The sequence below is a fragment of the Labrus bergylta genome, chromosome 24 (genome assembly GCF_963930695.1).
Source record: "Labrus bergylta chromosome 24, fLabBer1.1, whole genome shotgun sequence".
In the NCBI taxonomy this organism is placed as follows: Eukaryota; Metazoa; Chordata; class Actinopteri; order Labriformes; family Labridae; genus Labrus; species Labrus bergylta.
The window spans coordinates 9,435,301-9,457,681 of NC_089218.1; the positions used below are offsets into that span (position 1 = coordinate 9,435,301).

At 42.4% G+C, this 22,381-nt stretch overlaps 1 protein-coding gene across 5 annotated transcripts in view; it reads left to right on the top strand.

Moving 5' to 3' along the window:
• LOC109984185 (nck-associated protein 5) overlaps positions 1 to 21,823 on the top strand; it is a 116,297-nt gene extending 94,474 nt beyond the window's left edge. For 4 of the 5 annotated variants that reach the window (XM_020634222.3, XM_065951927.1, XM_020634223.3 and 1 more), the window contains 8 exons: positions 61 to 3,665; positions 4,228 to 4,333; positions 5,427 to 5,514; positions 8,974 to 9,294; positions 10,965 to 11,080; positions 11,443 to 11,569; positions 11,694 to 11,866; positions 19,211 to 21,823. In XM_020634222.3, coding sequence (XP_020489878.3) covers positions 61 to 3,665; positions 4,228 to 4,333; positions 5,427 to 5,514; positions 8,974 to 9,294; positions 10,965 to 11,080; positions 11,443 to 11,569; positions 11,694 to 11,866; positions 19,211 to 19,525 — 4,851 coding nt within the window. In that variant the 3' untranslated portion in view covers positions 19,526 to 21,823. Of the gene's footprint in view, positions 1 to 60; positions 3,666 to 4,227; positions 4,334 to 5,426; positions 5,515 to 8,854; positions 9,295 to 10,964; positions 11,081 to 11,442; positions 11,570 to 11,693; positions 11,867 to 19,210 lie in introns of those variants that run through there. The other variant, XM_065951929.1, reaches the window with a different exon arrangement.
• Positions 21,824 to 22,381: the final 558 nt, after the last annotated feature.

Sequence of the window (22,381 nt, forward strand, 5' to 3'; positions counted from 1 at the left end):
ATAGTGCTTTTCTTTCTGCATTTCTTCAGCACATATCCTGATATAATTATTTTTTTCTAGTCATCTCTGACCTGGGAGAAGAGGCTGAGTTTGGGTTCGTCAGCACCAAGTAATATCTGCGACCCCATGGAGGAGCAGCAGCCAACGAGGCGCAAGGAGAGCCACATCCTCGAGGGACTTCGAAAGCTCCAGAGGAGGAAACACAGGAGCGCCTCTTTTTCATCGAAGGTCTCCAAGTCAGGTTACAAAGACTGCATGAACTCCAACGAGGGCATCTACTCCCTGGGTATCAAGAGTACCAGTAAAGGGGTATCCAAGCCTACTCATGTGGGTAGAGGTTTAGCTGTCGGTGGCAAGAAGTTCTCTTACGATTCGGACGATGCAGATGATGAATTGCCACATTCTGGTCGTGGAGACAATATCCCCACAAAGGACAACTGGTTTTACTGTAAGAGGCTCTCACACAGTATCTCAGACAGTTTGTGTAGCTGGGAGGGAACACAGGACAGTATAGGAGGAAGTGGAGGTGATGTTAGTGTTGGTCCTGTCACTACGCAGCCTCTTGGTTATGACTCTAAAGAGCGTCCTGAGAAACTAATGAGTTTCATCAACAGTTTTCTTCCTGAAGGAGGACGGAAATCAGCCTTTAGTAAACCATCCAAGCTACCTTTACACTGTTCTGAACCACAAGGTCCCAGTCACCTCTCTGATGTTGAAGATCCAGAGGAACCTAAGTCTGAATTCAGTGACATTCGAATGTCCTTTAGCCGGTCAGCAGAGAAAGCAGAGATGGATTCTAAAAGGCTGTCAAGAGATGCTGCCAAGCTGCTCAAACAAAGGTGGTTAGGAAAAGACCAGGGACGAACTCAGTCTGCTGATGGAAGGCCCAGGCCTTTCAGCCTACTAAAGGAGCCCAAAGTGACTAAGTGTACTCAGTCGGAAGAGAGCATAATGGCAATATTTGATGCAGAAGGAGAGCCCATTGAACTTTGTGCTCAGAAGCGTACCCCTGGTGCCGGGCCTCGAAATGAAGTTCAAGGTACTAAGGTAGTTCCCAATTACGCAGAACTCGTGCCCCAAGAGAGACCAACAAAACAAAAATCTGCAAATACAAGAAACTACTCGGTTCTTGAATCTCCAGAGAAGCCATCTGAGTATCAAATCAGGAATAGTAAATCAAGCAATAGCAGGGAGGGCAGTGCAGAAAGGTTGCCAATGCCGCTGACTCCTCAAAGGAAACTAATCAAGCCACCAAGCAGCCGACCCACTAAGGGCCATTCCATCCCTCCCATGAACGAGTCTGGTGGTACCAAGTCTAGTGCTTCAAAGATACCTGGTCGTAACAAACCTGCAGGATCCCCACTTAAGTTCTCTAAGGGCTCCACCACTGAGCCAAGTACCAGTGGAAACTCAGGACCCTCTGGTCATGAGAAATCCCCCTCTTCTCCTACAGTCAGATTGTCCAGGTTCATCAAGGTACCAGGAAACTGCGTACAGAGCCCAAAATCCGTAAACTCCAAGCTCCCTGGCAGGGCAGAGTGGAATAAGGGCTCCTCCTCCAGTTCCCCACACCTCCCAAGGAGAACCCTGGAGTATGCTGACAGTGGCGAACAGCCAACCAGAGACAAACACTGTGAAACCAGCAAAAACAAACTCAGGTCCCCTTCTCCTCCCCCACCCCCGGGGCGTACCACCTCCTTACTGATAAGACCAAATTACGAAGGGTCACCTCAAGCACATAAAACATGGGTGGCTCAACCATCCACACCAACCACTGTGAGGGGCCCTCCCCCAAGTTACCAGACCTCACTTTTACCAAATATGCAAAGTACACTCCCCATCAAGGATAAAGACTGTTTAGACATGGATGCAGGCTACGGGACTGCACTTGCACCTCAGAAACTGGTCGACAAAACCAGTCAGCACCTTCAAAAGTCCCCGGCCATGACTCAGACTCCCACTAAAGGCACTTCTAAGAGGATTACCACGAAAGACTACCTCCCTCCTCCAAACTCAGGGTGTGCTCATGAAACTGAAAATGCACCTAAAAGCTCAAAGAATGTCCCTCCTCCCTACAGTGCCCTCAGAGGGTCCTCACTTCAGAACTCATTTGCAGGTAAAAGAGGACCAACCCAAGAAAATGTCCATCACACAGTGCAGAAGACATCAATTAGTTTACCTATATCACTTCAGGACTCCCCTCAAGGTATAACAGAACCCCCAAATGGTAAAGCAGTCATTAGTCCACCCAGTTCGGTCATAACTTCCCCAAACACAGAAAAGTCCTCAAAGACTCGCATCCCAATGGGGTTTAAAGCGTTTTTAAAATCCCCTAGCCATAAAAATAGTCCCTCTATACCAGGCAAGCAGGAGAAAGATCATATCAACTTAGTCTCCAAAGAGACTGTGACTTTGGCTGCTGTTCCCCAGTATGACAGCCTGCCACCACCATACAGTATTGATCCACCACCCAAGATGTCCAATACAGAGGGGAAAGGTGAGGTTCAGGGTAGGTTACAGGAAGAGGAAGTACAAGCTGCTGTGGTACCAGAGGAAGCGGAGGCTTGCGATAACGGGAAAAGGGGAAGTCTACTTTTCTCCAGATCCATATCTATCACAACCAAACCTCATCTCAAGCCAGCCTTGGGTATGAATGGGGCCAAAGCTCGTAGCCAGAGTTTCAGCACCAACTACATTGAGAAACCCAACATCAATTCTCTAGATGGACCAGGAAAAATCCGAACTCAGATTATCACAAACTCAGGTGAAAGGGGGAACTCTTTGTCGAGACAGACTTCCTTGGAGGTGCCCAATGTTGGGTCAGCTGAGAGTCCTGTCCATTCCCCCAGGTCTCGGCTCAGCCACTATGGAGGCATGACAGGGTCCAATAGTCAAAACATCCTCCCTGAGAAAACGTCTAAACCAGGGTCCAAGGTTGAAGGTGCGCAAGGAACAGGGAAGGGGGAGGCTATCAACTCACCTTCACAAAAAGAGGCACGCAGCTTACCCATCAGTGATAAGATTGGTTTGAAAAACATTCGTAAGCCAGCAAAGGTTGCATCTCATCCACAATTTCAGCCACAATCCTCTTGTGTCTACAGCTCAGAAAATCAAGCACAAGAGACCGGGGGCATAGCATTGACCCCGAACGAACCAGACTTTAGCCAGGAAGTAAAAACCCAGACAGACTCTCCAAACAAAGCCCCAGATATGGAGGAGAAAAAAATCAGCCCCACAGCCTGCACTATTGAAGAGAAAGTCATGATGGGAATTGAAGAGAATCTGCAGAAATGTCAAGAACAAGAGAAGGTTGCTGCCACCGAGGCCAAACAGAAAACAGGCCCGTCTTTGGCAAACTGGTTCGGACTTCGTAAGAGCAAACTTCCAGCTCTGAGTGGCAAGAAAGCGGACTCCCCCAAGGGAAAAGACGAGAAGAAAGAGCTTAAGATTGGATCAGTTCTCGGAGGCAAGCAAATGAAGTCTGACAAGAAAAAGGATAAGAAGCAGAAAGAGGGCCAGGAGGTGCAGAATCTCTCCGAGATGAACAACAAGCTGAGCTCCATCATGGACCACTGCAACAATCAGATGGGGCAGATTGCCAGTCAGATCCAGTGTACCACTGCTTTTATCGGCAAAGACCAGTTTGTGAAAGAGCTTCTTGGCAGGTGGGTAAACAATAACCTCACCATCAAAAATACATTATCGAAATGTATCGGATGATTTGCTGATTTCTTCCCTGTCAGTCTTCCGCTTTGAATGAACAAAAACCTGAAGCAGATTGGTTGCTCTGTGACATTTAACATTAGCCATTACTGTATTAAACATGAGTGCAACAAAACAGCACATGCAGAAGCCTTCTGTATGACCTATGACTGCAATCCAGTGAGCATGAGCCATAACTTGGACATGCATTCAGACACACAGGCAGTACACACAAAGTAAATTATCTATAAGCCAGGAAAACTCGACATTTCCGTCCCATTAGTTCACATATCAGATCTCAACTGTCAGATTTTTTTAAACAGAAACTGCAAACAATCACTCACGGGGAAGCATTTGATTGAGGTTGTTAAACATTTGATGATATTTCTGTGCCTGTACACACATGTTTGAAGCAAAACCAGGTCAGTGCAATTTATCAGCAGGCTCACTTTGTACCTGCGGAGTTGATAAAGGAGGAACTCGACACACAGACATGAAAACAGATCAAATCTTTTATCCTCACAGGACCACTGTGAAGGGCAACTCTTTGGCTGCATCGCCGCCCGGGATCTCCTCGCCCAAGAAACACGGCGAAATGAAGGGAGATATGGAGATCTGCACAGATACCGCTGTAAGTGAGCAAACACGGCGCCATAACACAACTTTACAGACTTATTAAGTGCAGCCTGTGTCGAGCTGTGCTTGTTTGGCCGCCTTGTTGGCACAAACACTAACACATGCAAATTCCCGCAGGTTTTCACACTTGTACAGTACATGAACATGTTCATAAACAATCCACAACCCCGCCGCCTCTTCAGCATCACATCCCCTAAAGGGTTGCTATTGATTCACACTGTGTTCTTACTCAGCCTACAATTCATCGCCTACTTTTTCATTATCTTCCCAAGCTGATGTTGTTTTTCTTTCCACAAGGCTGGAGGTTTTAAAGCTATGTCTCAGCCAGAATGCAAACTTAAATTAAGCAGTTTCTCCGTTCTTTAAATCATATCTGCGCTCTTTGCAGGCAAGAGGCTAAAATTATGACCTTGTGGGTTTACTCTTTATTATCTGTCAGTCAAAAGACCAGAGAGAAAGGAAGGAGGCGGAGTGCTTAAAAGATCATAAAAAAGCTATAAAAAAGGAGGTATAAAGAGCAGACTGAATGGAGAAAGAGTGTTTCAAAAAGACAGTCTCACTGCACATGATGGGGAATTTTGATAACATGGAGTAGCCCCTTATCGCAGGCACTCAATTTGACAAAGGGGACATTTAATACCATCCTCGGAGCTTTCTCTCTATCTCCTCCCCACAGAAATACAACAAAAGACGAACACTCTGTGACCTACAAGCTCCTGCACTTTAACCAACCAAAAACTAAACCTTTTTCATTTTTTTTGAAAAATAACCCAATTAAAGGAAAGCAGGAAAGTACAACAATGGCCTGACTTCTTTTTGGACAAAACTTTGAATGTTTTACGACGCCAGAAGCTTCTCTTTTCATCTGAAAAAGTACTAAACGCATGAATCTGTAGCGCTAAGTCTTTAATTCTCAGTTTCCCTCTGCAGATTGCTCTGAAGTGGCACTTTTAAAATAGAATTTGACAGCTTACAGAAAAACCGTTCTAAGACACTTGTATATGATGGTACTTGTATATTAAATGGTGTATTTTAGCTGCCTTTTTCTAGTTTATGTCAACAAACTGTGTCTTCTTTTATTGATCTAGACCCTTCTGATGACTGAGAAGATCAACCTGAGGGCTGAAAATGAAGAGGGACCCATGCCGGATACAGCATGTCAGGACCACATGATAGGTAAGCTTATATAGAAGTCCTACAGCAAAAAAGCACACGATGCTATGTGAAATATTCCTTTTGACTAACTTCTCTCTTTGCCGTGAGCTCGCTCCATCTCTTCTAAGCCTCTGACTTTCATATTTGCGAGTATTTACCTCAGCCAGTCCAATTTTTTCTTTTCCAAGCTTACAAAATCTGTCACTAACCATCAGAAATCAACCAGTGCAACCGGGCATTAACACGTTTTACAGTTGTGACTTCCTGATGTGATTGACAACTCAATCCCTTCGCCCACTAATTCTCCCTCACTGCCAGACTTGCCATTACTTCGGGGAAATAGCGGCGGCGGTGAACAACACGTTGACAGTCTAGTGAGGTGATTGATGTGCGACCGGGTGATATTTTACAATGCCTGAGCAGCTATGGAAGTGAAAAAAAATGATGCATAAAACACGACAAGACAATGTTTATCATCATATCCGTGCTACAGACGTACATTGTGGTGTGTGTTATAGCGTGGGGAGGGCATTCAGAGAGTGGAACAGCTGTTAACATGAAGTGGAGTGCAGTGAGTTTGTCACTCAGTTGTCACTCAGCGAGATATTTGAGATATTGTCTCAGTGATCCATCTCAAAGGTCAGAATGACTTATCTTGTAATAAAGCACCACGGCCAGCAAAACTTTAGATCCTCTGCAAGAGGATGTTTTTTTAATAACTTGTGGCCACACTGTGTGTGAAAGAAGCAAAACTTTTAATAGTTTATAAATTGGATGTCCTTAGAGATGGTTCAGTGTTAGTCATTGGTTTGCATATTGTAAGTGGTGGTGTTTTTAGTCTCACTATAGTAGATATGATCTTTCTATATTCACTGTTGGGGTCCAACTTTAAAACACAATGTACACTTTATAATTAAACTAGAAGTATTTTGGCAAGGCTGACCTTTGCTGGGAATAATCTAGAACCAGAAACAGGTTCTGAACTTAACTTGTCTTTCTGCTTTAAAGCTTCAACAAAAGAGTCCAACAGTGAATCTTTGACCGAGCCAAAACGGAGTGTGGAAATTAGCTGATGATGGGTGGCGGCCTCGCTGCTGAAAATAAAACCCTCAATTATTTTTTTGTTCAGATTAACACCGTGCCTTTTTATATATTCTGCCATCTAAGCACTTCCAGACAGTCTGTATTAAATATTTCATAAAGGTTTCAGCCGCGGCTCCTCGGTGCTGCTTTAATGTCAGGGTTTTTTTTTTTTTTTTGAAGTGTAGCATTCACAGGCCCAAAACGTGGACAAAACCATCAATCATATGAACAGCTTCTATCCAAACATTCATTTTATGATGCGAGTAGCTCCAGCAAAATCCATTGCTCAAGTTATGAATGTGATTCTCTCCCCACTGGTCAGTTTTTGTTTATTAGAAGAACTTCCCTTGAGGCAGTACTTTTTCTGGCAAAGGGACAATAAATAACATTTGGACTTGCCCAAAGCGGAGAATGACTCTAATATATCTGTTAGGGTTTGATGGCAGTGTTGATCAATACCAGTAATTCAGCAATTACTTCGCTGAGGCTGGCTCTGAAGACTTACTTCTTGGGCCTTCAGACTTCTCTAGAAGCAAAATAAACAGATTTCAAAAAAGCTTAATTCCTGAGCTTGATGACATACAATACTAGTCTGAAATATGACTTTACAATTTATGTCAGTCTTCATGGCCCTTTCATGTGTTTACCGCCACAGAAATCTCTCCAACAAGAGGTTTAAAAGTGGACTCTTTCTTTTCCTTCTTATATCTCCTCTTGGTATAAAGGCCATTTAAACAAGGTAAAGGTATCAACACCGCAGCTTTCTCCTTTCAAACCCTGGAGGAGGTGTACTGAAATGATAGGGAGCTCATGAAAAACTGGATTATGTCCAGTCGTTGCAGCCTCTGGGTAGAATTACTGTGGACCTTGTTATGGTTTGGTTACAGAGGGCATTTTGAACCAGCGAGGCTTGGCATTCAATTATACAGCCGTGTAATCTATGGCTGTATCCACATTTCTCTTTCTCACACTCACAAATGAGCATTCATGTGTGTACTCTGTTCATCTTCACAACATGCCAGTTGGAAACTTAGATTTGTTTGACTCTTTGGATGTGTTTAGCAACAACTGTCCTCAGGGGACTCACAAAATGGGCCATCTATCCATTGAACACAGTGTACATGCACATGCAAACACATGAGAGTCCTTCTCACAGCTTTTAAGTGCAAAGTATGTCAGAAGAAGTCAGAAAAATATCCAAAAACACACACATAAGAACACTGACGTCAAGTTTTTGCACCAAGAACACAAACAAGTTACCTCCTTTAACTCCAGCATCTGTGAATTCATCCACAGTATTTGGACATTCAGAGAAGATTGCAGTTCAGTGCTTGGTTAATGGCGCCAAGAGACTTTCTTGTAAGCAATGCAAGAAAGAAATACGGATCAATAGTTTGAGCTTCTGACTCAAGCCTAAGAAAAAATGTTCATAGGAATGAACCAATTCTCAGAACGTGCCCCTTACCCTCCTTGCAAACTCGTTTGAAACTCAGCTGTACAGCCTGACAGCACACAGAGCCAACTTTTATTCATTGAAGCAAATACTCATGACGAGTCAGTGTTTGTGCTCCAGAAACCCCGGCAAGACGAGGCTACACAGCGGAGTAGCAGAGCCTGTCAATATCGATCCACCTCTACAAAACATGCCAGAGTTTTCGCATACCAATATTTTGAGACACAGAGCTGTTGAGGATTCATCGCCTCCAAGGCCGACTGCCGAAGATAGAGCATAATGGGAAAGAGTTCAGCCCAAGTTTGCCCACAGCAACTCGCATAAACAAGGAAAGAAAGAAACGTGACAAGCCTTTTTCACTTTCACAAATTCAGCAAAAAGTTGCAAACCACATATAATTAGCCGATGTAACTGTTGGCCATGAGTGTTCACAGTTACAAGGACCTGGGCCGAGCTCGATGGACGTCCATCTGTTCCTGCCTGAGTCAAGGCTCTGCAAACTGTGCTTTCCAAACGACGTCCATCTGTTGCCGCTCGCTGTCGTTTCTGCTGATTACGACCCAGCAGGCGCCCTGATGAATCAAAGGAACATGTCCTCGGGTTGTAGCACGAGTTGTGTGTTGTGTTCAGAATGGCTGGCAGCAGGTGCTTCCTCGTGTCAGATCTGATTAGAATCTGCTGCTACAAATGCTTCAAATGAGTCCCTAATAGACAAAGTTGCATCAGGAAGGCAGAAAGGAATACTAATAATTGCATCACTTCTATACTACTAATTGGAATAAAACGCTGTCTTTTCTCTTTTCTCCTTTCGGCCATGTCTTACAGATGGCCTCTACACACACAACCCTTTCCGTTGCATGTGAATCCAAGCCTTCCTTTCTCTTTTCCTTCGTTGTTGTTCCCTGCTTCTCCCAGACGTCACAATCCTCTCCCTGTCACTCTAGGCTCCGGCTGTCAGATGAGAACTCTGGACAGTGGGATCGGCACCTTCCCTCTTCCCGATTCAGTCACCCGGGCCGGCGGTCGCCACATCCCCAAATCCGAATCCAGTCCTGGTGCGGTGACCGCGGGCTCCTCCGAGCTCGATCGGGATCCTCTCTCCTCTCACCCAGACCCCTCACAACCTGATGTGAAAGTGCCTTCCCTCCCAAAAACCCGCCTGCATGCCCCTGCCAGCTTGGGTCACTCCCTGTCCGACCCCACTGTGACATGTAGCAACAACCCGCAAGACACCCAGAGCCGCCTGCCCAAATTAGCAACTTCAGGTGAGTCGAGAAAGTCTCATCAAAGGGTTATTTGGTGTATATATGTTTGCACTTAGCTCAGAGCTAAGAGAAAAGCTAGAATTGGGGTTGATTCTTGTTGTTCTGAAAATATTTCTATCTGTCTTGCAGCCTTTGATAAAAATATGCCCACCTCTGCTTTCAATTGGATTTCTCAATCAATGCAAAAAGATGCATGTCCATAGAAGCTTCTGTTAAGTTGGCTGAAAGCCTTACACAGCTTGTTTCACCTTTCAGAAGCTCAGTAAAAGATTGAATGTCAGTGTTTTTGATGTAATACATTTTCCTCCAGAGCACTCAAGGTCTCCAGACAAGCAGACAGGAGGAAGTGTCTTGGTTTTATTAGAGGCTCTGATTAAAAGAAGAACCTTGTTTGTTCAGCTAATTCTTAAACTAATGCATCAACTCTGACATCTGATACTCAGCTGAGATTACAAAGGTGTCTGTGTCCTAAAAGAAAACACTAACACTATCCATGCCCTGAGGAAAAAGTAACAAATGCAATTAGACGAGCATGTCAACACAGCCATAAATCATAAAGCTCAGAGTTAAACGTGATGCACAGCAAAAAGGTGTTGAGTGGATGCAATCTGATGGCTGATTAAATCTACAATAACACCAGAGGATTGTTGCTTACATGACGTTAGCCTGAATCTTTTTTCCTCAGTGCTGTGTTGGCAGCAATTTGAGTCACATTTCAGCTCTTGTTGAGTTTCCCTTGTGTTGATTAGTAGAGCCTAAAGATATTTTGTGCATCTTTATTATTGTGTAGAACCTTTTAACCAATGGAAACTCAGATCCATTTCAGCCTTGTAACAATGCCTCATATTGTTGGCTTAGAATAATAAAGCCATCATTATCTATATGGGATGTCAATGATTTAGGTGGGCTCCAACTGGTGTTCGTCTCATCGATAGCTTCAAAATGTGTTGAAGCTATCGGGGGCCCATATACTGTAGGCAACCCAAAAGAATATATATTGGCAAGAAATGGGCATAAGATCAAAAAAATGGCCCATCAGCAACCCATGTAGGGCCTCAATGGAGAACAAAATTGGAAGGGCCAAAGTTGGATATCTCTCTTTACCCCCTAAGAGGTGTGATAGCTGAGAGTCTTCAAAACTTAAAATACTGTATACTTCAGAGGCTTATGGCTGCCGGAAAAGCAGTATGGCCTGACACATTGAAGAGAAAGAAGCACAAAGGTGTCTTACTGCAGACTTTTCAGCAGCCTGTTTTTGTAATGCAGCTGAATGTTAAAAGAGACAATTAGAGCAGCGCCAGTCTGAGTAGGCAGAGTGATAATAAAGCTTTATCATTCAGGACTGAAGGCCTGAAAGCTGCCTGGAGTCATGGCTGGGAACAATGGCAGGCTGGACACCGTTAATGTTTGATAGCTCAGATATTGTTGCAGCTGCATTCATATATACTGGAAATGGATGTGTAGGCAGCTGGACGGGTTCTGGTTGAATGGAGCTTCATCAGACTGTCAGCGAGAGGAAAAATTGTCACTTTAGAAGAATTCAAATGATGTTTTCCTCCCCCGACTGTCCGTATGCATTACATTAGCTGGCCATATGGTGAATGCAAGACACTTTTATGCTATTTCCTGTACTGTAAAACTCATTTTGTCCTGTCTCTGTTGACTTTCAGACGCAATGAGGACAAAGAGGTTCAGTCTTGGTGCCCTTCGCAGTAACATCTCCACAGAGGACAAAGAGAAGGAAACAGAAAGGAAGGGGAAAAACAAGGATCACGATATCCCTGGTGTAAGTCTTTTCCTGTCAAATTAGCTAACTGACACATTTACAGCCCGAGGAAAGTAAAATAAGTATTTTAATAATACAGTTAAAATTGGACGGTTAGTTGGGAGTCTAAATATTGGATATTTCTTCAATTAAATATTTCATTGTGCTCTGAAAAAATTCAGTTACTTTATCATTCCAATGGGAAAAAATAATCCCTCTCATACATTTTGCACAGAGCTATATCTCAAGATTTATGTAGATTCATTTATATATATCTCACATTCTTTCTTTGTTCCTAGCATAACTGACAGTATAAAGGTGCCTCTTTATTTTATCTTTATGTCTGTGTTTTAAAAGGAGTCTGCTTTTTCTAATATGAACAGGAAAGAGCCCTGCAAGTGTGCACGTACTCGGGGAGCAGCAGCAGCGACTCTGAGGCCCAACCCGAGGGAAGCACTCTGGGCTCGCCTCAGAGGACTCTGGTCAACAGGACCAAGAAGAGCGACTCAGGTTCGGTTTCATTTTCTAATAACCAAATGATTCATACAGTTAATTTCTTCCCATTTTAACATTACAGCTGCTTCCTTTCTCTACATGTCCACGTACTTTAACAACCAAATTCCTGTTCCTACAGTGGATCACAACGAGGAGACCCTAAAGAGAAGCAGCGTGGAGAAAACCCCGTCAATCATGGACTACTACCAGCACGACGTGTTTTCACATCTGGAGGACAGCAGGAGGCTTTCACAGTACAACCTGTTGCACAAAGAGTCGTCCCTCGATGGCAAAGCTGGAGACAGGCTCAGCGTGAGTAAAAGCACAGCTCATTGTTCCCAGCTGATCGGTTTGAATCATAAAAGATGATTTACAGGCATGCTGCTGATTCCTATCAAGCATTTTTATTAGTCATTACACAGTGAGACTCTCGTTGAGAAATATAACATGCTGATGTTTGGTTATTTTTCTGTTTACTGAAAGTAAGACTCACCACTAATCCACCATGAGCGAAGCACTTGTCAACAGTGGCAATCAAACTTCCTGATATCAGGCAGAAACCTTGAGCAGAACCAGACTCATGTATAGTATACAAGTACAAGTATAGTACAATTATTCCAAAAATGTATGGAGCGTTTCCGCATCATATTACCTAGAGGTAGCGTAAATGAGGTGAAAAGGGCTGGTCCAAGCACAGCACCTGTTGGGACTCCATGACCAACCAACCATGACTAACCTTTGTGTGTATAGAGCTACTTATCAGCAACATGTTTAAACTGAGATCACTGATAAAAATGATCCAAACCAAAGTGCCTGTTTGCTCAAGTTTCCAAAGTAATAGGAAAGCATCTCGTTCTCACAGTGCGGGTAGAAGTCCAGTTATTGACAGAATGATCTATGAGCTATTTCTGCTGTAATGTCAAACATATTGTAGGAAAAATGGGGAATTTGACATGAAATTTCAGTCTGAAAATGTCTGTGATTTGGATTTTAATATGTGTAGGATCCCTGTGATAAATCCCGGCGGCTTCCAGGTGTAGATGCATGAGACTTTCTGATGTATGAAGAGAATGTGTGAGATGCTGCGAGAGTCTGCCCTCAATGAAATTCTACCCAGGATAGACACAGGGTGTGACGGGGTTTGAATATTATTTTTTCTCCCTGCAGCAGAGGCATGAAGATGAATAAATCGAATTTTTGCCACTCTGGTGTGTCATAGACTTCAGCAAGGAGGCTTTCAGATAGTCGGAGTGACTCAGACTTCACTTTTGAAAGATTTCCAAAAGCATGGACAAATCTGCTGAACTCCCAAGCGTTTTATTTTATACTTTTTTTTTTTTCTTTCTTTTGGTTAAATACTGGAATTGTTTGCAGATTTTCCTAGAAAAAGACGCCTAATTGCTTTCGATCGCCTCGCCCTCTCGTGTCAGCGAGTATTTGCCTACTAGTATTTAACACTGCTGAATGACAAATGAGAATCAGAGACCATGAAATGGCCTCCAGCCTGCAGGGCCTCGGCTCTGTGGGACAGCCAAACTCTCCTCCCGCTGACACAAAAATCTATATTTTGAAAAAAGGATCTGACTCAACACAAGCTTAAAACACAGTCGTGTATGAGAAGGGAGAAAACATCTCAATTTATTCAGCGTGTGTTTTATTCTTGACCTTTGGTGTCCTTCTGGAGCTCAACATCATGACCAGGTATAGACTATTTGCTCAAGTAAACCCATAAATTTGAATAATTATGCAGAATTTCCTGGAGATTTCATTCATTCTCTACATTAAAGAGACACATTCGGATGGATGTTTGTTGGTCAGATCAGTGCAAGCGCTGAGCTTTGTTTTCTTTTCCTTACTCACCAAGCTTAAAACATGTATGACGTTATCCTAGGAGGCAAGGTTCTTAGTTTAACAAAGCAACGAGAAGCAGGAATCTCCTGAAAGATACATTTTCAATCCTGATCCGAGTCCCAGCAGAGAGAGCCAGTGCTGTGCAACCAAGCTGCAAGCACAACTCCATTAGCTGACATGCGAGATCCAACAAGAGCGCTGCGTTTGTCTCATCCTCAAACCTGTCTGTCATCTAATTGGATGCGCTAGGCTATGTTTCCGATGGTAGCGGGGTAGCCTTCAGCGCTAGCAGCGACTGGAAACAAGAGGTCAAGAGACAAACTCCCAAAACAACCTCGCATCATGTCCTGTCCTGTCAAAGCAACTTAGATTCACTCAAGCACTGGACTCATCGTCTTGAACGTGTTACAACTAAAACAAGTTGATGCAAGATTAAACTACCAAACAGAACAGGAAGTGGTTAAAGGATGATTCAATCTGATTGGCTGCAAAAATCGAAGTTATACCATGGTCTGGGTTAATACTCGATTCTGATTGGCTGCAGGGTGTTCACTATTTCTTCATAATACACACATATATAAAGAAGTTAAAATAAAAGAGGCTGTTCTTGTTCTAATTTTACACCCTGGCAAAATAGTCAGCTTTGGTATTAAACAGGTAACCACGGTGATATTGACTGGGGTTCATCTGTATTGACAGATTCTCCTTTAAAATATAGAATGGACACCTCGTTGTGCATTATCCCTTACATAATGGACCTTTGCTAAACTTGACACTGGCCGCAACCTTCAGTATGAGTGTGAAAGTGAGTACATTAATCACAGCAAAGGATCAATACCTTTTCAAGCCCTCTCAGTCTAAAAGTGAGTCTTTAAACCTTTCCTTCTTAAAATAAGCACTGCCAACACAAACACTGTATATCAACTGTCCTCCAAAAGAAATGAGCTGACTCAGGGAATGTTTAAGAAATGAGTTTCAGTGTTAAAACAGCAGAAAAAAGTAAGGAGTAAAGTAAGGAGTACTTGACTTTGGGAATAGTGGAATTAATAAAAGGCTTAATACACACCAAAGAATGAGAAATATTTGCAGTGATTCCACAACCAAGTTATTAAATCCCCTAAATTAAAGTAGTGATTTTCCACTTTATAGGCTTCCATTTTGAGCCTGTGTCTGTATTGATTTTTTCACAATAACCTTACTGAACTGTGAATCAGCCGTAATGATGGATGACTGCTGTTGAACCCATTTACCCTACATTATTCCTTTGAAAAAAGACAATCCATCTGCGTGTCGTTGCCTCCTCAACCCCTCTCATTGCATGTTCGTACCTGAGACCTGAGCTGCCGCTTTCTCCTTTTGTCTTTTCTCGGCTCGGGATCTTTTGACTCCGCACACGTCGTCAGTGCCGGCACTTTTGGGGAAGTTTGGTGGCTGGTAGCGGGTCCCGTGTCAGAAGCGGGTGATTTAAGCGCCTTTAATAACCTTTCACAAACACTCAGGAGAGTGATGTAAAGCTCAGCGGCTCCCATCAGAGCCCTCACAGCCCGCTCTGGCCTCCCATTCATCATCCTGACAGCACCTGACAGCCCTGCTAACGGCGAACCTCCGCCCCCTTCTGCTTCTATCCTCTCCTTCCTCAGAGTCCCTCTTTCTCCCACGTGTCTCTCCTCGTCTTCCTTTCAGTTTTGCCTCTCTCTATTTAGCTACAGCTCCTCTCAGTTGACTTCTGTTCTAAACAGTTTCCTCTTGTCCTTCCTTGAAGTCCCTTCCCAAACTTTTCTCATTCCTTTGCGTCTTGCTCTCTCTTTTCTTTTCCCACCCTTTGTATGAAGGAGAAAGCAACCGCTGCAGGAAAACAACTTGTGCCAAGAAGTCACATCAGTGAAGTTGGAGGGATTCCTGAGGTCTATGTGACCTGCGTCCCCAAACCAGCAGTCAGAAAAATCAGCATGCACAGCCTCTCCGCAAGCATGGAACAGCTTGTTTCCTTGAGCAATGATTACATGGCAAGGGAACATTTCAGTTGACGTGTAATTTGAAATGGGGCCGCTGGATAACCAAAACTATATCGGCGTACAAATGAATATCAACAGTAGAAATATGTGCTCCTCTTGAGCTGCTGTCAGAATGATAGCATTGCTAGCCAGCACAATACTGGAGCAGCAGTGTAGGTTTTCTACCTTTTTTAAATTGTTCATCCAAAACTTACCACCCAATGAAGATACAGATCATCTTGCCGTATGCACAGTGGGAATAGACCTGTCATATATCACACTGTCGTCTGCATACAATGTGATTTTTACCATTCTTATTAAACATTCAATAACCCTGTGAATTCCCCATATTATATGAATTATCCCGCAGATTGGAAACTTGGAGCTTTAAATTGGGATGACTAAATTATAAGTATTATCTTTGTAAATGGTGTATTCCTTAAGATTTCAGGCCAGATTAATATGCCCTTTTGCACTTAAATAATCTTTTAAAATGTTATATATCCCTGAGCAGAGAAACCAAATAATCTCACTCTCTTCACTGAAGAAGTCACCTGAATAAAATAACAAACTCTCTGTCTGGTTTCATCCTGACAAATCAGTAGTTTTCTACAACGAAGTTGAACAAACAAGGTTGGTTTTCTTGCTGAAGGGAAGCCTGTTGCTTAGCTCTTCATCAATCAGTTCATCCAGGCTGCTTCTTCGTGTTGTATACATCCGTGCAAAAATTAAAATATACCAGTTGGTGATTTTTTTAATGACCATGTCTCGTCTTGTCTTGATTGGCTGACCAGAAAAAATTGTGGTTGGCACTTATCTTAGTGACTTACAAATAGTATTTTCTTTGGCTGTCAGCCATCACTTATTTCACCAGTTAAAACAGCAGCAGGAAACATAGGGTTTGCAGACCTTAGTTAAGTCACATCAACTCACGGTGACTTCACCACCGTCAGAAATCCTAAATCAGGGAGATCATTGGATGTAGGTAGATGGAACTACAAAAAAAGTGTATTTTGCAAAAAAGTCATATCTGTGCAAGTCAAAAATGTCAGGAACAAGAAAAGAGAAGAAAACAATGCAGCAAGGGAAAGGAGGAAAACTATATCTCGCTCACAATAGAAGAAGCTTTGAGTGAAGCACTTGCCTCAATTCTAGTTTAGACATCCCATTCCTGACATATGATGCAGAACCAATTACCAATTTGGCCCCTCGTGTTTTCAAGTGGGAAGCTCTCACTGAGGCTTCTGCCTGCAGACTCAGTTATGTGTGCAGCCATCATTTAGGCTGAACCCGCAGGTGGTACAGAGAGCAGCACCGGGAAGGTTCGATCCACTGGTAATTGTGTTACTCCAAAATCAAACCCAATCAGCGATACGACAGCACATCCCCATATTTCTTCTTGTTTCTGTCCAGAAACAGATATATAGCAGGGGTTTGGGGAGAAAGTCCAAACACAAAGACTGTTTCTCACTGTCACCCAGCTCTTCTAATCTCTGTTACCCTTCACGTCACACCCTCTTGTGTTTCCTAAAGCCATAAAAAGTCATTTTCCATGACTGACTGTAATCATATAAGTGATGTTGAGCAGCATTATGTGGGTGTTTAGTTGAAAGTCTAATCTGAATGCAACACCTGTGCTTCATTTGAGCTTAACCTTCTAACCTGCAAAAACCTAAGTAACAGTTCATATCACCCAAGAGTCAGATGTCTCCTTTGGGCATTTTTTAGTTTGACTATACAATATAATACAATACTTAATTGTCCCCCAGGAGGAAATTTGTTCTCACAGCTTTGCAGCTTTGCACACAAGACCTTTGAGTCTGTCTTCTTTACAAATCTATTTTGATGGCGCCCACAAAAAAAGGTCATATTAAGTGCACATGAAGTGGGTTTGAAGGGATCTTATCGTGGAAGTTTGATTTGGAATAGTTTTTAGTTCAAGCTCTCAAGTTGTAGAGTCCTTAATAAAGCAGAGGTGTATGCAGTTGTTAGACATGTTGCTTTTTGAGAACAGAGGCATTTCTTCTTCTCCAGCTTGTCTTGCTGCTTGTACAAATAGTTCTCGTACTTGGCTATCTGTGCTCGGAGTCCCGGTGGTTTCATTCCAACCTCTTAATCACAGGATAGCTTCCACCTGGGTTGGCAGGTGAATGCAATTAGCTAGCTAGGAGAGGAAATGACAAGGCTTCAGGCCCGAGAGGAACCACAGTCACTATTGTTTGTGCTCTCTCCTCCCACACATTGAGCCCGCTATATAAAGTATTATGCATGGGCCGACTGTCTCTGTAGAACTTGTCAGAAAGCATTCAAAAATATATGTAGAATGTGAGGTTACAGTAAAATAAATATCAATGGAGGTTGAGTCTGAATTTTATTCCCAATCAATTCAAAAACATAATTTGTGGTCTAGTTTAACTCATTAACAAACGGCTCCTCATGGTGCCAAAAAGTAGCTTATTTGGGCTACTTACAGTAAACGATGTGAGTGCATGGCTTGCACTCTGGTTTGAAGTGGTGAAGTGGTGGTAGAGGGCTCTGTGGTAGACTACTGTTAGCTATCTGGGTACATAGATGTATATACATCTATGTACCCAGATGTTCTTCTTCTAAATGTTGAATTTGTTCCTAGACTTCTGGGACACTAGCATGTTTAAGTGAGAGTTTTTCCCCTCTTGTCTCCCGACACTCGAGATAGATGCTTGTGAAGTTCTAGTTGTCGGTCTCAGGGAAGATACACCTTACACAACAAACTGCTAAATTGTCCAGGTTTGGAGCATCCCAAGAGGTTGCCTTGACCCCCCCCCAGCTATTCCTCTGTGTACTTACCGCTGCAGAAATACCTGACTGGAACTGCTTTGTGGAAAATGCAGATACCCAGAGAATGTAGTTTACAGCGCCTGAGGAGGGATTTTGAAGCTGATTGGTACAGTAACAAGCTCCCTAAAGTGCATTTTGAGACATACAGTAGAGGTCACTGAAATAGTTGGCACATCATAAACAACAAAGGACTATTTTAAGCTTCATGTGTTGTTTTGTTCTCCCAAGACAGGGTCTGACTCGTGGGTCATTAGTGTAGCAATGATGTGGCAAAGAGTCTATCTAAGTTCCAAAGAATCCACTGATTAATTAATGCAAGCTTTCACACTTTTGTTGCGGAGTTGCCTCAAGGCCTGTACCCTTGAAGGGCCATCATGCTCGGATGTGAAGACACAGCCAGTCCAGGGATAAGATTAGAAGTAACACCTTCTGAACTGTCACGACTCAGAGCACATGTAGTCACCCTGATCATTAGCACATCCAGGATTATATCCTCCCACTAATTAAGGCACTATCGACAGATAGCAGCTTTAGACGTAACATTTCCTCTGAGTAACATGTTGTAAATTATGCTTATTTATAAAGCAGACCGCCACGGGCTCTACAAAAAAAATCATCTTGCAAGACAGTTAATATAACGGGGGGAGTGGGTGGGCACAGATGCCCAGTGATGCATGCTTGCCAACACCCAAGACATACATTTGGTCCTTGAGTACGATAAAGTCTCAATATAGATCACTGTCGTGCTCCCAAGTGGCATTTGCCTTATTGCTTTGCAGCACAACACTGCAAATGAGATGAGTTATATGGTGCAACATGAGACTTACTTCTGTGCTAAGCAGATCCGTCTAACCAATAGATGTGTGGAAGGTCTCACCAGCATGAACATGAGACAAAACAATAAGCAACAATAAGTTTAACCATGAGTAAAGATGAGTACAAATATCGTTTGGTATGCTCTGAATTAATGCATATTCCTTTCTTTCCTCTGCAGAAAGAGATACCCATGGAGAAGACAGCAATCAGTGCAAACCAGTCAGGATCCCTCGACTTCTCCTTGGAGTCCTTGAACACTCTGAACCACAGCAGCTCCAGCAGTGGAAGCCTGTATCCAGACACGGGCTCGGGCAGCCGCGTTGTGGACTGCCTTGTTGAGACAGCAAAGAGCGTCGAAGACTGCTGCAAGTTGGACGAGCCTTCTTCTTCTAGTTTCTCGAGCAAGCCCGGGGCGGATCCCGTGGGTTCACTAAGTGACTCGCTGTACGACAGCTTCTCCTCCTGCACCAGTCAGGGCTCCAATGACGTGTAGGGGCAACGAGTACCAAGGCAGGACCTCAGTGCCAGAGTCCGAGTCAAGTTTTGTTGTCAGACCAACTCCCTTACTTATTGGATAACTTTTTCTTACTCTCTTTGCATTCAAAACCCCATGCATTGACTGGCTAGTTATTGAAGCATACTGCCAACCAATGGTGGGGATTCCCCGTTGATTGTTATCCTTGTTCAACCTTTCAAATCTCCTTAAGCAATAATGTCAGCTTTATCGAGTAAAAGAATATCCAACAGGACTTGGTTTGTTGACTTTGGCCCCAATCCCCCTTGGACATGGTTTCAATTCAAACTGACTTTTAACCAATGATTGGAAATGACTCCAACTGGACTTAACTGGTCTTGACTTCGGCCCTGCCGCTAAGCATGGATCCTTTCCTGGTTATGTACAACGCAAAGCACTTACTAGAATTCAAGACACGAGGATGAAACCTCAACTCAACACCAAACTTGGACTTTTAATAGTTTAAATTTGGGTGTGGTGGACTTGACAGCAATATACAGCATTGTCTCATTGCAATTTTTTTTGTTTCCTCTTCCCCCAATGCTGGGGAACTTCTTATCATTGCACTGTAAGAAATACTGTACAAAGTTTGTAAGAAGTGTAAAGTGAAAGATTATTCAAGCAGTGATGAGCAGCGCTGAGGGCAATAACATTTTGATTTGACAGCATTCCTGTTTGCTAGAGACTAGACCTAAGGTGTCATTTTATGTTTGCTGCTAAGTCTGTTGCCCAGGATCACAAGACATCATAACACACCTCGTTCGTCTTTTCTACTGGTTTTTTAAGCAATATTTTTACATCTACTACAACATTAACTACATCAACAATCATATTGTCTTTCATTTTTGTCAATGTTAAGTCATGTTACGGTCAAATCAGTTGCCAATCTTGTCATTTTGTGTTATTTCAAGTAGGGATGCATGGTATAGATATTTTAGTTGATACTGATATCTGATCATTTCCAGCTTCTCATGTCAGATACTGAAAAGAAAGAACATTTGAAATTTGTATTATTTTCAGAAGTTCATTTCTGAGAAAATGTGTGGCCATGTCCTCCTCTGAAACTGATTTCTTTAAAAAACTCAATCCATGCTTCATATTGACTACATGCACCGATATTTACCGATATAACTGTGAAAGGCCGATATCAGGGCTGATCATTTTAATGCTGAGATGTTGTGCATCCCTGATTTTAAGCAGTAAAAACAAAAATCTTTTGTTGCTGCAAATGTTCTGATGTCAGCTGGCATACATCATGCTATGCTTCCACATGGTACATACACTTAAACGATCATTTTTCAGTGTCTGCCTGACGCACAGGTACACCTAACGACCAGCTTTTTTTCCTCAACGCATCCAGTGTCATTGTCGGTAGCTCAGGGAACACACTGGACTGATGTAGATTGTAAGAACTTTAAAAAAAAAAAAAAAGCAGCCATCAGGAATAAGTCAACAACAACAAAAAAAAAAATGTTTTTCCTTTTTCTTTGGGCTCCTTGTGCAAAACTTCAGAATCCGAGTTTCTGATGTAGCTTAGCATACCTGAACTCTCCAAACCTCATTTTTCCTTTCATAGGTGTATATTATGTTGTACATAGAAACTGCTATAAGTTAATATCAGAATGGGCATTGCTGATTGATATATGCAAATAAGGAAAAAAGACAACAACAAAAAAAGGTGTAAATTGTTTGCCAATCATTCAACCAAGGTTTTACGTCTACTGTTTGAAAACGGCATGTATTCTTTAGGAGTTCTTGTTTTAAAAAAAACAACTTTATTTTGATCAATAAGAGCTGATGCTAAAATATTTTATCACTTTATTTTAAAGACATATTTGAACTTTAGGTGAAGTTATTATGCCAAATCTTTATCTGGAATCTGACCAGCTGGTGCTAATCAACAGAGCCGCCTGTGTGTGTTTTGGATTTTTCTATGAAACTGTTAATATTGTATGAAGAGAGTCTGAAGAGGACTTGTGTATTTTTCTAGATGTCCAGTATTTATACCCACATTTTGTACTGTCAGACTGTAGTGTGATTGTCATGCTTCACCTCTCTCCTTAAATGTTCCTGGTTCCTTTGTAAAGAGAAATGGTTACCAGCAGTGTTACTTTGGTAATTATTATTATTATTATTATTATTATTATTATTATTAATAATGTTAATGTTATTATTATTACTGTGTGCAATTCTGTCTGTTAAACCAGACTTTAATGCTATATTTTATGTAACTATTTCCTAAATAAATATGAGAAACTATTTCCTATTTCAAACTGAGCTCCAACATGTGTTTTGGTATTTTCATTTATTTAGATGAGGCATGATGCACCCTCGTGCATGCATAATGCGTCACAAGGTGATTCATTCTAGCTTTTTTTTTTCCCCCACCATGAAAACAAAAATGTTTGGAGAGCACCCTGAAATCTTTCACCCGAAGGGCGATGTGTGTCATCACCGCCCCCCCTCAAGGTCTGTCAGCGGGAAGGTGAAGCTCAAAGCCGGCGACAGTTTACTGAAAGACCTCGCTGCTGCTGCTGCTCTGCGCGGAGGGATTTATAACCATTAGGCCCTTGATGGGTAATAATAACGCAATTAGTTACTGCTCGCTCGGATGATTTATCTCTCTCTCTACAAATAACAACACAATCAAGAGAGACGCAACAAATGAAACACCTACAGCAACATAATACTTTCAGACAAACATGACAATATTTGATAAAAGTTGACAAATTGATTACATTGATAATTAATAAATATAGATTTACCATTTATAACTCCAAAAAATCAAAAAAGAGTAAAATTCCATATATGTGTAAACTACGTGTTGAATACCTC